General features: G+C 47.9%; 1 protein-coding gene across 2 annotated transcripts in view; it reads left to right on the top strand.

The window, feature by feature from the left end:
* The window catches only part of uimc1 (ubiquitin interaction motif containing 1), a 61,904-nt gene that overhangs the window by 26,638 nt on the left and 20,840 nt on the right, over positions 1-14,426 (top strand). Inside the window, exon 4 of one of the 2 annotated variants that reach the window (XM_085995054.1) lies at positions 9,273-9,299. The exons of the other annotated variant lie outside the window; for it this stretch is intronic. Within the exon in view, the coding sequence (XP_085851180.1) occupies positions 9,273-9,299 (27 nt within the window). The remainder of the gene's footprint in view (positions 1-9,272; positions 9,300-14,426) is intronic. 2 annotated transcript variants of the gene reach the window in all.

Below are 14,426 nucleotides of genomic sequence, written 5' to 3'. Positions count from 1 at the left end.
TAGCCTCTGACCTCTTGTAGCCACAGTATTTATGTGGCTGGTCCAGTTAAGTTTCTGGTCAATAGTGACCCTCCCCAGGATGTTGATGGTGAGGGATTCGGCGATGGTAATGCCATTGAATGTCATGGGGAGGTGATTAGACTCTTGCTTGTTGGAGATGATCATTGCCTGGCACTTGTGTGGCACGAATGTTACTTGCCACTCATCAACCCAAGCCTGAATGTCGTCCAGGTCTTGCTTCATTATCTGAGGAGTTGTGAATGGGACTGAAGACTGCAATCATCAGCGAACATAGAGATACTGTTCTCTGCAGCCGCGACTGAGAGTTCCGAAGGTTGTGTTGCCTGCCCGCTGCCAGGGTTAAAGACATCTCCTTGTGGCCACGTAGGAACCAACGACATAGGTGGAACTAGGAATGAGGTTATGCTGAGGGAGTTTGAGGAGCTCGGATCCAAATTAAAAAGCAAAACCTCAAAAGGTAATGATCTCTGGATTGTTACCTGAGCCACGCACAAATTGGCATAGGGACAAACAGATTAGAGGTTTAAATGTGTGGCTCAAAGAGTGGTGTGGGAGGAAGGGGTTTTGATTCATGGGGCCCTGGCACCAGTACTGGGGAAAGAGGGAGATGTTCCGTTGGGACAGGCTCCACTTAAATCGGGCTGGGACCAGTGTCCTGGTGAACTGAATAACTAGGGCAGTAGACAGGGCTTTAAATTAATGAAGGGGGGGGGGGGTGGTAGGGGGATTCAGGAAAGAGTAAATTTAAAAACAGTGAGAGAAATATGAAGGCTCTAGAGCAGAGTGGATATTTGTGTAAAAATAAGCAGAGTGGGTCAAGAAGGGACAGAGAGAGTAACAAAGGTAATAAGGCATCAGTGACTAAGGTGACATCAGGGAAAAAGAGAAATAAGTCAAAGCTAAAGGCACTATATCTGAATGTGTGAAGCATTCGCAACAAAATAGATGAATTAATAGTGCAGATAGAAAAATGAACAGGTTTGATCTAATAGCCATAATGGAGACGTGGTTGCAAAGTGGCCAATGTTGGGAACTAAATATTCCAGGATACATAACTTTTAGATGAGATAGGCAAAATAGAAAAGAAGGAGGGGGTAGCCCTGATAATAAGGATGGATAACGACAGTAGAGAGAAAGGATCTTAGTTCCAAAAATCAAGAAGTAGAATCAGTTTGGGTGGAGCTAAGAAACAGCAAGGGGCAGAAAACATTGGTGGGAGTTGTTTATAGGCCCCCAAACACTAGTTGTGATGTAGGGCAGAGTATAAATCAGGAAATTAGAGGCGCATGGAACAGGGATGATACAGTAATCATGGGGGACTTTAATCTACATATAGACTAGGCAAACCAAATTTGCAGTAATAGTGTGGAGGACAAATTCATGGAATGTATGCAAGATAGTTTTCTAGATCAGTATGTTGAGGAACCAACCAGGGAACAAGCTATTTTAGATCTAGTATTGTGCAACGAGAAAGGGTTAATTAATAATCTTGTAGAGGGGCCTTTAGGGAAGAGTGACCATAATATGATAGAATTTTATATTGAGTTTGAAAGTGACTTTGTTAAATCCGAAACCAGGGTCTTCAATCTAAACAAAGCAAACTACGTAGGTATGAGGGGCGAGTTGGTTAAGGTAGATTGGGAAACTACATTAAAAGGTATGACAGTGGACGAGCAATGGCTAGCATTTAAAGAATTAATACATAATTTACAACAAATATACATTCCTTTAAGGCACAAAAACCCCACAGGAAGAATGATCCAATCGTGGCTAACAAGAGATGTTAAAGATAGTATTAGAGCACGGTGGCATAGTGGTTAGCACTGTTGCCTCACAGCGCCAGGGACCCGGGTTCGAATCCGGCCTCGGGCGACTGTCTGTGTGGAGTTTGCACATTCTCCTCGTGTTTGCGTGGGTTTTCTCCGGGTGCTCCGGTTTCCTCCCACAGTCCAAAGATGTGCGGGTTAGGTTGATTGGCTATGATAAATTGACCCTTAGTGTTAGGGGGATTAAATACGTGGGGTTACGGGGATAGGGTGGGATATGTGTTGGTGTAGGGGTTACGGGGATCGGGTGGGATATGTGTCGGTGCAGGCTCGATGGGCCGAAATGGCCTCTATCTGCACTGTGGGTTTTCTGTGATTCTGTGAAAGGAAGAGGCTTATAATGCTGCCAAAGAGTAGTAAGCCTGAGGATTGGAGGATTTTAGAATTCAGCAAAGGAGGACCAAGAAATTTATAAAGAAAGGGAAAATAGAATATGAGAGTAAACTAGCGAGAGACAAAAAAAAGACTGTAAAGGCTTCTATAGGTATATAAAAAAAAAGATTAGCGAAAATGATTTGATTGGGATTACGGAAACATGGCTCCAGGGTGGCCAAGACTGGGAACTCAACATCCAGGGGTATTCAATATTCAGGAAAGATAGGCAAAAAGGAAAAGGAGGTGGGGTAGCATTGCTGGTTAAAGAAGGGATTAACACAATTGTAAGGAAGGATATTAGCGCTGATGTGGAATCTGTATAGGTAGAACTGAGAAATACCAAGGGGCAGAAAACGTTAGTGGGAGTGGTATATAGACCTCCAAACAGTAATGCGGAGGTTGGGGATGGAATTAAAAGGGAAATTAGAGAAGCGTGCAATAAGGGCACAGCAGTCATCATGGATGACTTTAATCTACATATAGATTGGGCTAACCACATTAGTAACAATACTGTGGAGGAGGTGTTTACGGGATGGTTTCCTGGACCAATATGCCGAGGAACGAACCAGAGATCAGGCCATCTTAGACTGGGTATTATGTAATGAGAAAGGATTCATTAGCAATCTTGTTGTACGAGGCCCCTTGGGTCTGAGCGATCATAATATGATCGAATTCTTCATTAAGATGGAGAATGAAGTAGTTGACTCAGAGACTAGGGTCCTGAATTTAAATAAAGGAAACTACGATGGTCTGAGGCGCGAGTTGGGGAGGATTGATTGGGGAATGTCACTCAAAGGGTTGACGGTGGATAGGCAATGGCAAACATTCAAAGACCACATGGATGAACTACAGAATTTGTTCATCCCAGTTTGGCATAAAAATAAAACAAAAAAAGGTGACTCAACCGTGGCTAACAAGGGAAATTAGGGATAGCATAAGATCTAAGGAGAGGACATATAAATTGGCCAGAAAAAGCAGTAAACCTGAGGATTGGGAGCAGTTTAGGATTCAAAGGAGGACAAAGGGATTAATTAAGAAGGGGAAAATAGAATATGAGTGTAAGCTTGCAGGGAACATAAAAACTGACTCAAAGCTTTTATAGATATGTGAAGAGAAAAAGATTGGTGAATTCAAACGTAGGTCCCTTGCAGTCAGAAATCAGGGGAATTTATAATGGGGAACAAAGAAATGGCAGACCAATTAAATACATATTTTGGTTCGGTCTTCACAAAGGAGGACACAAATAACCTCCCAGAGATGTCGGGGAACATAGGGTCTGATGAAAGGGAGGAACTGAAAGAAATCAGTATTTGTAGGGAAATTGACGGGATTGAAGGCCGATAAATCCCCAGGGCCTGATAATCTACATCCTAGGGTACTTAAGGAAGTGGCCCTAGAACTAGTAGATGCATTGCTGATTATCTTCCAACATTCAATGGAATCTGGAACAGCACCCATGGATTGGAGGGTAGCTAATGTTACCCCACTATTCAAAAAAAGGTGGTAGAGAGAAAACGGGGAATTACAGACCGATAAGCCTGACATCCGTAGTGGGGAAAATGCTAAATCCATTATAAAAGATGTAATAGCAGAGCACTTGGAAAACAGTGACAGGATCAGACAAAGTCAGCATGGATTTACAAAAAAGGTAAATCGTGCTTGACTAATCTACTGGAATTTTTTGAGGATGTAACTGGTAAAATAGATAAGGGAGAACCAGTGAATGTGGTGTATTTGGACTTTCAGAACGCTTTCGATAAGGTCCCGCATAAGAGATTAGCGTGTAAAGTTAAGGCACATGGGATTGGGGACAAGGTATTGACTTGGATAGAGAACTGATTTTGCTTTCTGTCTGCCAGAGTTGGAATAAATGGGTCTTTTTCTCAGTGACTAGTGGGGTACTGCAGGGATCGGTCCTTGGACCCCAGCTATTTACAATATATATTAATGATCTAGACGAGGGAACTAGATGGAATATCTCCAAGTTTGCAGACGACACAAAGCTGGGTGGGCGTGTGTGCTGGGAGGAGGATGGTGAGAAACTCCAGTGTGGCGGAACCACCAGAGGATTACGGACAATTGTATAGAATTCCTTTTGCAGCAATGGAGTACAGCTGGGGGCTGCACCTTTAATGTATCTGTTAACTGGACTAGGGCTTCTTTCCTGTACTCCGCGTGATGACGTCATGCCGTCCGTCACGTGATCTCTCAACGGCGGGAAGAATGTCATGACGTCAGAGCTCGGAACCTTCTAGCAGTTTCCAGAGAGGCTTTCAAGCAGACCAGACCTATTTGCATTGTATCCTACAGTTTCCTGTACAGCTTCGTTTGTTCATTAAATTTTATTGTTTTTGATTTTCTGAGTCGATCTCAATTCTTCGGTAAGGAACCCCAGTTCCTACATTGGCGACCGATTTCTTCGAACAATTTTCGTTGAAGTTACATCATGGATACGAACGCCGTCACCCTCAAATTGCTGCAATTTTGGGAGCAACAACCGGCCGCGTGGTTTTTCCAGGTGGAAGCCCAATTTGAAATCCAGGGAGTAGCAGCGGATTCGACCCATTATTATTAAGTGGTCTCCGCCCTCGACAGCGCCACGGCCTCGCGGGTCGTCAGCCTCCTCGAGAGTCCACCAAACGATGGCAAGTACAAAGCTTTAAAAGCACGTTTACTGCAGATTTGCGGTCTGTCCAAGTCGGAACGCGCTCGCAGACTTCTCCATGCCCGGCCTCGGGGACTCAAAACCCTCAGAGCTCATGAGTCAAATGCTAACGCTTTTGGGCTCGGAATCGCAATGTTTTCTGTTCTGCGAGCTGTTTCTCTGCCAACTACCAGAGCCAGTACAGACGGCCTTGGCCAATTCCACGATCACGGATTGTGCTGAACTCGCCGCGGAAGCGGATAAAATATTCACCGTCTCACAACAATCTTGTGCAGCCACGAGGCGCCCATCTCCCACAAGAGCGAATCCGACTCCTCCTCCTGCAGGCTGGTGTGCATACCACGCTCGTTTCGGCGCGAAGGCCCGAAATTGCCGTCCGCCCTGCAGTTTCTCACAAAAAAACCTACCTCAAACCAGCGGTTTCTGAGATCATCAGTAAGGCCTAAGGGACGCGCCAGAGTTGCGATGGCTGTCGGGTCCGCAGGGAATCTCCTATACATTACAGACTCCCTGTCAGGGCGATGTTTTCTCTGTGATACTGGCTCCCAGTGCAGTATCCTACCAGCGTCGAAGCTAGATCTTCAATCCGGTGGTCAAGGTCCCCCCCTCGAGGCAGCCAATGGTGCGGCCATTCGCACGTTCGGAAAGCGTAGGGTCCAGTTGAGCTTTGGCGGCCAACGTTTTGTTTGGGAGTTCATCCTGGCAAAAGTCTCAGGCCATCCTGGGGCAGATTTCTTCTGCGCAAACGGGTTTCTCGTCGACGTCCGACACTGCCGGCTAATCAGTGCCTCCACTTTTCACTCGGTCCCCTGCCACCGAAGCACCGCAATGTCTTGGTCAGTTGCCTGTGCAGTCCCATCTCCAAATGAGTTCACTCGTCTTCAGTGAGTTCCCTGAGCTCACCAGGCCCACATTTTCTTCAGTCGCGAGGCACGGTGTGGTGCACCACATTACCACGACAGGATCCCCCGTTTATGCGAGAGCTCGAAGGCTGGAACCTGAAAACTCGCGCCCGCCAAGGCGGAGTTCCATACAATGGAACGCCTGGGTATTATTCGATGTTCGAATAGCCCTTGGTCCTCGCCATTACACATTGTTCCTAAGCCGGGCGGCGGATGGCGACCATGCGGTGACTACAGACGCCTGAATGAGGCTACCACACCGGATCACCCAATTCCTCACATTCAGGATTTTTCGGCCCATCTGGCAGGGAACTCCATCTTTTCCAAAGTAGACCTCGTCCGAGGCTATCATCAAGTGCCCGTGCATCCTCAGGACATCCCCAAAACTGCCGTCATCACACCTTTCGGACTCTTTGAGTTCCTTCGTATGTCGTTTGGGCTGAAGAATGCAGCGCAAGCCTTCCAACGTTTCATGGATTCCATGTTGCGCGATCTGCCGTTCATCTTAGTCTACCTAGACGACATCCTTATTGCCAGTAACAGCACGAAAGAACACATTACGCACTTGCGTGCCCTTTCTCGTCTCGGCCAACATGGCCTTATTATCAACCCGGCCAAGTGCCAGTTTGGGTTGCACAGCATTGATTTTCTGGGACACAGAATCACCTCAGAAGGCGCCGTCCCGCTGGCCACGAAGGTGGAAGCAGTCACCTCGTTCCCTCTTCCTCAAGCCGTCGGGGCCCTCCAGGAATTTCTGGTAATGGTCAATTTTTATCATCGGTTCGTCCCCAAGGCGGCATTGTTGATGCAACCTTTGTACGAGGCCCTCAGAGGTAAATCGGGCAAAGACCCGATCGATTGGACACCCCAGACGGACCAGGCTTTCCTCGACACTAAGAATGCTTTGGCTGCTGCAACCATGTTGGCACATCCCCTTCCGGGCGCAACCATTGCCCTTCCCACCGACGCATCTGATTATGCCATCGAGGCAGTACAGCAGCAGTGGGTCGACGGCACATGGCAACCACTGGTTTTCTTCAGCCGCCAATTGCGGAAGAACGAACGCAAGTATCGTACTTTTGATAGGGATTGTTGGCATTGTTTCTGGCCATCCGCCATTTTCGCTTCCTACTGGAAGGACGCCCATTCACGGCTTTTGTAGACCACAAGCCACTTACTTTTGCGATGGCCAAGACAGCGGAACCATGGTCGGCACGGCAACAACGTCATCTTACGTACATATCTGAATTTACAACCAACATACAACATGTCTCGGGCAAAGACAACTTGGTGGCAGATTGTCTCTCCCGCGCCCAGCTCCATGCAGTACACCTGGGAGTCGACTGTTGGTTTGGCAAATGAACAGAAGGCAGACCCTGAAGTGCAGGCATACCGGACCGCACCTTCCAGCTTACAAGTGGCTGATGTCAGTTTCCAGGCCGCAGGGACCACACTCCTGTGTGACATCTCGATGGGCGTCCCACGTCCAATCGTTCCAGTCGAATGGCGCAGGAGAATTTGACACTATCCACGGGTTGTCACACCCTGGCATGAGAGCGTCACAACGACTCATGGCAAAGAAATTCGTCTGGAAGGGCATGCATCTCGACGTCCGTGACTGGACCAATACCTGCGTGAGTTGCCAGAAGTCCAAGATACAACGCCATGTTAAGGCCCCAGTCGCCACTTTTCCAGTTCCGGAGCGTCGTTTCGACCATGTGCACGTGGACCTGGTTGGTCCTCTCCCTTCCTCTCGCGGGTACACTCACCTCCTCACCGTGGTAGACCACACCACCAGGTGGCCAGAGGCAATTCCTTTGGTTGCCACCACAGCAGCAGACGTCTCCAGAGCCTTCATCTCGTCATGGGTAGCTTGGTTCGGGGTACCGGCTGACATCTCCTCCGACCGGGGGCCTCAATTTACCTGAGCTTTGGAACGCCGTAGCTCAAGGTTTGGGCACCAAGCTTCATCATACTACCGCCTACCATCCACAGGCGAACGTGTGAAAGATTCCACAGGTCCCTTAAAGCCACACTGCGTGCTAGTCTCAGTGGGCCTAGTTGGGTGGACAGGCTCCCTTGGGTGCTGCTAGGTCTTTGCACGGCGCCCAAGGACGACCTGCATTCTTCTTCAGCAGAGCTGGTTTACGGCCAACCACTCAGAGTGCCTGGCGATTTTCTTCCTCCTCACACGGAACCCTGGTCCCCAGCTCATCAGCCACCAGGAAGCGGCTAGGAATTTCATCCCAGTGCCTACGTCGCATCATGACCTGCGGCACTCCCATGTCCCGCTGGATCTTAAGAGCGCAGAATACATGTTCATTCGGCAGGATGCTCGCAAAAACCCGCTCAAACCGCCTTACACAGGTCCGTTCCACGTCATCTCGTCAGGTGACAAGTCCTTCAGTCGACGTCGGCGGTAAGCCTGACCACATCTCCATCGACCGGTTGAAACTGGCGCATCTGGATCTGAGCGAACCAGTCGTCACCGCTCAGCCGCCTCGTCGTGGTCGTCCACCGTCGACTGCCGGTCCAGTACAGCCACAGTCATCCGCCGAGACGCCAGTGCCCGCCTCACCGGGTCGACCACAGCCGGCCTCCTCCTCTTCTCCGCCTGCGGCGTCATCCCAACCACAGCCAATTCGTCTTCTAGCACTCCGTTCCAGCTGCCGGGGTATCGCAGTCGGTCGGACAGACTCGTCAGCCATCCTTCTCGCCTTACCTTCTCTGTTAAAAGCAATTCTGGGGGAGGCGCATGTGGCGGAACCACCAGAGGATTACAGACAATTGTATATAATTCCTTTTACAGCAATGTAGTACAGCTGGGGGCTGCACCTTTAATGTATCTGTTAACTGTACTAGGGCTTCTTTCCTGTACTCCATGTGATGACATCATGCCGTCCGTCACGTGATCTCCAGAGAGGCTTTCAAGCAGACCAGACCTATTTGCATTGTATCCTACAGTTTCCTGTACAGCTTCGTTTGTTCATTAAATTTTATTGTTTGATTTTCTGAGTCGATCTCAATTCTTCGGCTAGGAACCCCAGTTCCTACAAGGCCATCATTCCATCTAATGTTTTAATCCAGAAAGACCATATAGACCCTCCCCCGCCCCGTGACCTCTAATTGTTTTTTAAATGGTTCCAGGATTTCTGCCTTCACTACTCCATCTGGAAATTCATTCCATGTGTCTAAAATTTTTTCTGAAGAACTTCCTGATAGCAGTTCTAAATTTATCTTTTTCTAGTTTGAGCCTGTGTGCCCTTGTCCTACTCTCATTTTTAATTTAAAATAATATCCTGGATTTACCTTTTACATTACCTGAACTATCTCCTATTCCTCTATAGATCACCTCTGAGACATCTCCTTTCCAGGCTGAAAAGTCCAAGTTTCTCCAGTCTTTCCTTATAACTCATACCTTTGACACCTCATGGTTCTTCACTGCACTGCCTTCAGAGCTTGAATGACTCCTTTGTTTTTCAGTGACCAGAACTGAACACAGTACTCAAGGTGAGGTCTGACCAGAGCACTATACAGGTTGGCTTTCTCTGACTTATATTCAACTGTTTTGGCTATATAGTTCAACAGGTGCCAGCCTTGGCTCAGAGTTAGCACTCTTGCCTCTGAGTCAAGAGGTTCTGGATTCAAATGACACTCTCGTAACATGAGCACTTAATCTAGGCTGACACTTCAGTGCAGCACTGAGGGAATGCTGCATTGTTGGAGGAGCCATCTTTCAGGTGAGACGTTATACCGAGGCTTTGTCTGCCCTCTCAGGTGCATGGAAAAGATGCCATGTCACTATTCAAAGAAGAGCAGGAGAATTCTCCCTGGTGTCCTGGCCAGTATTTATCCCTCAATCGACATCACTGAAACAAATTATCTTGTCATTATTTCATTGCTACATTACAACAGTGACGTCACTTCAAAAGTATGTAATTGGCTGTAAAGTGCTTTGGGACGTCCTGAAAGGCACAATATAAATGCAAATTCTTTCTTTTAACTTTCTATAGACTTTGTTGCTTGCTGCTCTGCATTGGTTGGACACGTTAAATGTCAAATCTACGTGAACTTCTAGGTCTCTTTAAATGGCATCCTTAGCTATTCAAGGCCATTCATGGAATACATGGGGGCGATTTTGCCAATGGGGGCGCGTTGGAGGTGGAACTTCTGCTTGTCGGGTTTTAGTCCCGCCTCCATCGACTTCTGGCCAACCCACACTATTCTCTTGATTGACCTTGTTAAGCCCGCCTAGCGGACTTAGCAGGCCAATTAAAAGGAAGCCGGTTACAGAGAACATCAGCGTATGACGTTTCATCTGTCAATTTTGACAGTTTCCAGTTTCCCGCCCTAACCATCTCCTTTTAATCCTGGATGTCTAGTCCCGCTACACCTCCATCCCCTACCAGGATGGCCTGAGGGACCTCCGCTTCTTCGTCAGGAAGCCCGCACCTCTGTTGGAAAAATGGGGATAATCCTCTTAACTACCTGTTAAGTCACTGAGCGGCTGCAGGGCATTCTGGAGGGGGAGGGTGAACAGGCAATGGTCGTGGTCCACATTGGTACCAACGACATAGGTAAAAAGAGGGATGAGGTCCTGCATCAAGAATTTAGGGAGCTAGGTAACAGATTAAAGAGCAGGACCTCAAAGGTTGTAATCTCTGGATTACTCCCAGTGCCACGTGCTAGTAAGTATAGGAATGGGAGGATAGAGCAGATGAATGCGTGGCTAAAGAGTTGGTGTAGGGGGGAGGGTTTTACTTTCCTGGATCACTGGGCCTGCTTCTGGGAAAGGTGGGACTTGTACAAGTCGGACGGGTTGCACCTGAACCAGAGCGGGACAAATATCCTTGCGGGGAGGTTTGCTAGCACTGTTGGGGGGGGGGGGGTTTAAACTAACTTGGCAGGGGGATGGGATACAGAGGGGAGCTGAAATAGGGGGGGATGTGCTGCCAATTAGAGAAAAAAACAAGTCAGCTTGGTAGACAGGGCAAATATATAAGGGCAAGGCTGGATGGCATCTATTTTAATGCAAGGAGTCTTGCGAATAAGGTGGATGAACTGAAGGTGTTGATAAACACATGGGAGTATGATATTGTTGCTATCACGGAGACATGGTTGAGGGAAGGGCAAGACTGGCAGCTCAATATTCCGGGGTACAGAATCTTCAGGTGAGACAGAGGGGGAGGTATAAGAGGAGGGGGTGTCGCAATATTAATTAAGGAGTCAATTACTGCAGTAAGGAGGGATGATATATTAGCAGGGTCCTCCAATGAGGCCATATGGGTGGAGCTTAAAAACAAAAAGGGGGCAAGCACTTTGCTGGGAGTGTACTATAGGCCTCCAAACAGTCAGGGGGAGATAGAGGAACAGATATGTAGGCAAATCTCAGAGAAATGTGCAAATAATAGGGTAATAATAATGGGGGATTTCAACTTCCCCAATATTAACTGGGATAGTCAGAGTGTGAAAGGCTCAGAGGGTGTAGAATTCTTAAAGTGCATCCAGGAGAGCTTTTTGAGCCAGCATGTAGAAAGTCCTACAAGAGAGGGGGCGGTACTGGACCTAATTCTAGGGAATGTGGCCGGCCAAGTGGAAAAAGTGCTAGTAGGTGAGCACTTTGGTGATAGTGACCATAATATGGTAAGATTTAAGGTGGCCATGGAAAAGGACAGGGATGGGCCGGAAATAAAGGTTCTAAATTGGGGGAAGGCCGATTTTAATAGGATAAGGCAGGATCTGGCCAAAATGGACTGGGATCAGCTACTTGTAGGAAAATCCGCATCAGAGCAATGGGAGGCTTTCAGAAGGGAGATTGAGATCATACAATGGCAACATGTTCCCGTAAAGGTCAAGGGTGGTTCCAAAAACCACAGGGAACCTTGGATGTCAGGGGATATACGGGAATGGATTAGGAAAAAAAGGAGGGCTTTTGGTAGATACAAAAGGCTAAAGACGGAGGAAGCCCTAGAGGAGTACAAAAAGTGCAGGGGGATACTTAAAAAAGAAATTAGGAGATCAAGGAGGGGCCATGAAATAACACTGGCAAGCAAAATAAAGGAAAATCCGAAGATGTTTTATAAGTATATTAAGGGTAAGAGGATAACTAGGGAAAAAATAGGGCCCATTAGGGACAAAAGTGGCAATCTGTGTGTGGAGCCGGGAGATGTAGGAGGGGTTCTGAATGAATTTTTTGCGTCTGTTTTCACTATGGAGAAGGACGATGTAGACATAGAAATAGGGCGGGGGGACTGTGATATGCTCGAACATATTAACATCGAGCGGGGGGAGGTATTGGCGGTTTTAGCTGGCCTAAAAATGGATAAATCCCCAGGCCCGGATGAAATGTATCCCAGGCTGCTGTGTGAGGCAAAGGAGGAGATTGCGGGGGCTCTAACACATATATTCAGGACCTCTCTGGCCACAGGGGATGTGCCAGAGGACTGGAGAACCGCTAATGTAGTACCATTATTCAAGAAGGGTAGTAGGGAAAAACCGGGGAACTACAGGCCAGTGAGCCTAACATCAGTGGTAGGAAAATTATTGGAAAAAATCCTGAGGGACAAAATTTGTCTCCACTTGGAGAGGCAAGGATTAATCAGGGATAGTCAACATGGCTTTGTCAAGGGAAGATCATGTCTGACTAATTTGATTGAATTTTTTGAGGGGGTGACTAGGTGTGTGGATGAGGGTAACGCAGTGGATGTGGTATACATGGATTTCAGTAAGGCCTTCGATAAAGTCCCGCACAGGAGACTGGTCAAGAAGGTAAGAGCCCATGGAATCCAGGGTGCCTTGGCACATAGGATACAAAACTGGCTTAGTGGCAGAAGGCAGAGGGTGATGGTCGAAGGTTGTTTTTGTGACTGGAAGCCTGTGGCCAGTGGGGTACCACAGGGATCAGTGCTGGGTCCCTTGCTGTTTGTGGTCTACATTAATGACTTGGATATGAATGTAAAGGGTATGATCAGTAAGTTTGCGGATGATACAAAAATTGGTAGGGTGGTAAATAGCGAGGAGGGTAGCCTCAGTCTGCAGGACGATATAGATGGGTTGGTCAGATGGGCGGAACAGTGGCAAATGGAATTTAACCCGGAAAAGTGCGAGGTGATGCACTTTGGGGGGACTAACAAGGCAAGGGAATACACAATGAATGGAAAGACCCTAGGCAAGACGGAGGGTCAGAGGGATCTGGGTGTGCAAGTACACAGATCCCTGAAGGCGGCGGAACAGGTGGATAAGGTGGTAAAAAAGGCATATGGGATACTTGCCTTCATTAGCCGAGGCATTGAATATAAGAGCAAGGAGGTTATGATGGAGCTGTATAAAACACTGGTTAGGCCACAGCTGGAATATTGTGTGCAGTTCTGGTCGCCACACTACAGGAAGGATGTGATCGCGTTAGAGAGGGTGCAGAGGAGGTTCACCAGGATGTTACCAGGGCTGGAGCGCTTCAGCTATGAAGAGAGACTGGGCAGGTTGGGTTTGTTTTCCTTGGAGCTGAGGAGGCTGAGGGGGGACATGATTGAGGTGTACAAAATTATGAGGGGCATAGATAGGATGGATGCTGAGGAGCTTTTTCCCTTAGTAGAGGGGTCGATAACTAGGGTGCATAGATTCAAGGTAAAGGGCGGGAGGTTTAGAGGGGATTTGAGAAAGAACTTTTTCACCCAGAGGGTGGTTGGAGTCTGGAACTCACTGCCTGAAAGGGTTGTGGAGGCAGAAACCCTCACAACATTTAAGAAGCATTTGGATGTGCACTTGAAATGCCATAGCATACAAGGCTACGGGCCAAATGCTGGAATATGGGATTAGATTAGACAGGGCTTGATGGCCGGCGCGGACACGATGGGCCGAAGGGCCTCTATCCATGCTGTATTACTCTATGACTCTATGACTCTAACAGGCAGTTAAGTGGCTGTAATCCCCTTCCCACCTCCAGGAGACGGGACCTGGCGCGGGTCGGCTACCCACCTCCTGGGAAGATGGCACGGAGGCGGGTTGGGGGCGGGATGGGCACCCGCCCCCAGATTCTGCCATTTTCCTGGCAGTCCCACCTCCAAACCCACCTCCCCACGGCTGGTAAGATCGTGCCCCATGAGTGCCAATTTCTTCTTCCTATGTGCAATACTTTACATTTGTCAAAATTAAATTACATCTGCCACATACATATTTTGTCAAACCAATTCTGTTATTTCTGAGCTGCCTCCTTTGATTCCACTGCCCTTCTCAGTTTGATATCATTTGCAAATTTGGCCAATTGCATTAGATTTCTGAATCCAAATCATTGATATATATTAGAAACTAGAGTGAATACCTATACCTCCTTCCCAAGTTCCACAAACAAGACTGCCCTGGTAGACGCATTGTTTCAGCCTGTTCTTGCCCCACGGAACTTATTTCTACTTATCTCAACTCTATTTTTTTCTCCCCTTTTCCAGTCTCTTCCCACCTACATCCGCAACTCTTCCAACATCCTCCACCACTTTAACAGTTTCCCGCCCTAACCATCTCCTTTTAACCCTGGTTGCCCAATCCCGCTACACCTCCATCCCCTACCAGGATGGCCTGAGGGACCTCCGCGTCTTCCTTGATCGGAGGCCTAATCACTCCCCATCCACCACCAGCCTCCTCCTC

This window comes from Somniosus microcephalus, chromosome 8 (genome assembly GCF_052327205.1).
Source record: "Somniosus microcephalus isolate GS21.2 chromosome 8, FLI_Smic_1.0, whole genome shotgun sequence".
Taxonomy (NCBI): Eukaryota; Metazoa; Chordata; class Chondrichthyes; order Squaliformes; family Somniosidae; genus Somniosus; species Somniosus microcephalus.
Note: the sequence above shows the minus strand (reverse complement) of the source record. Positions and strands in the feature narration are given on the sequence as shown.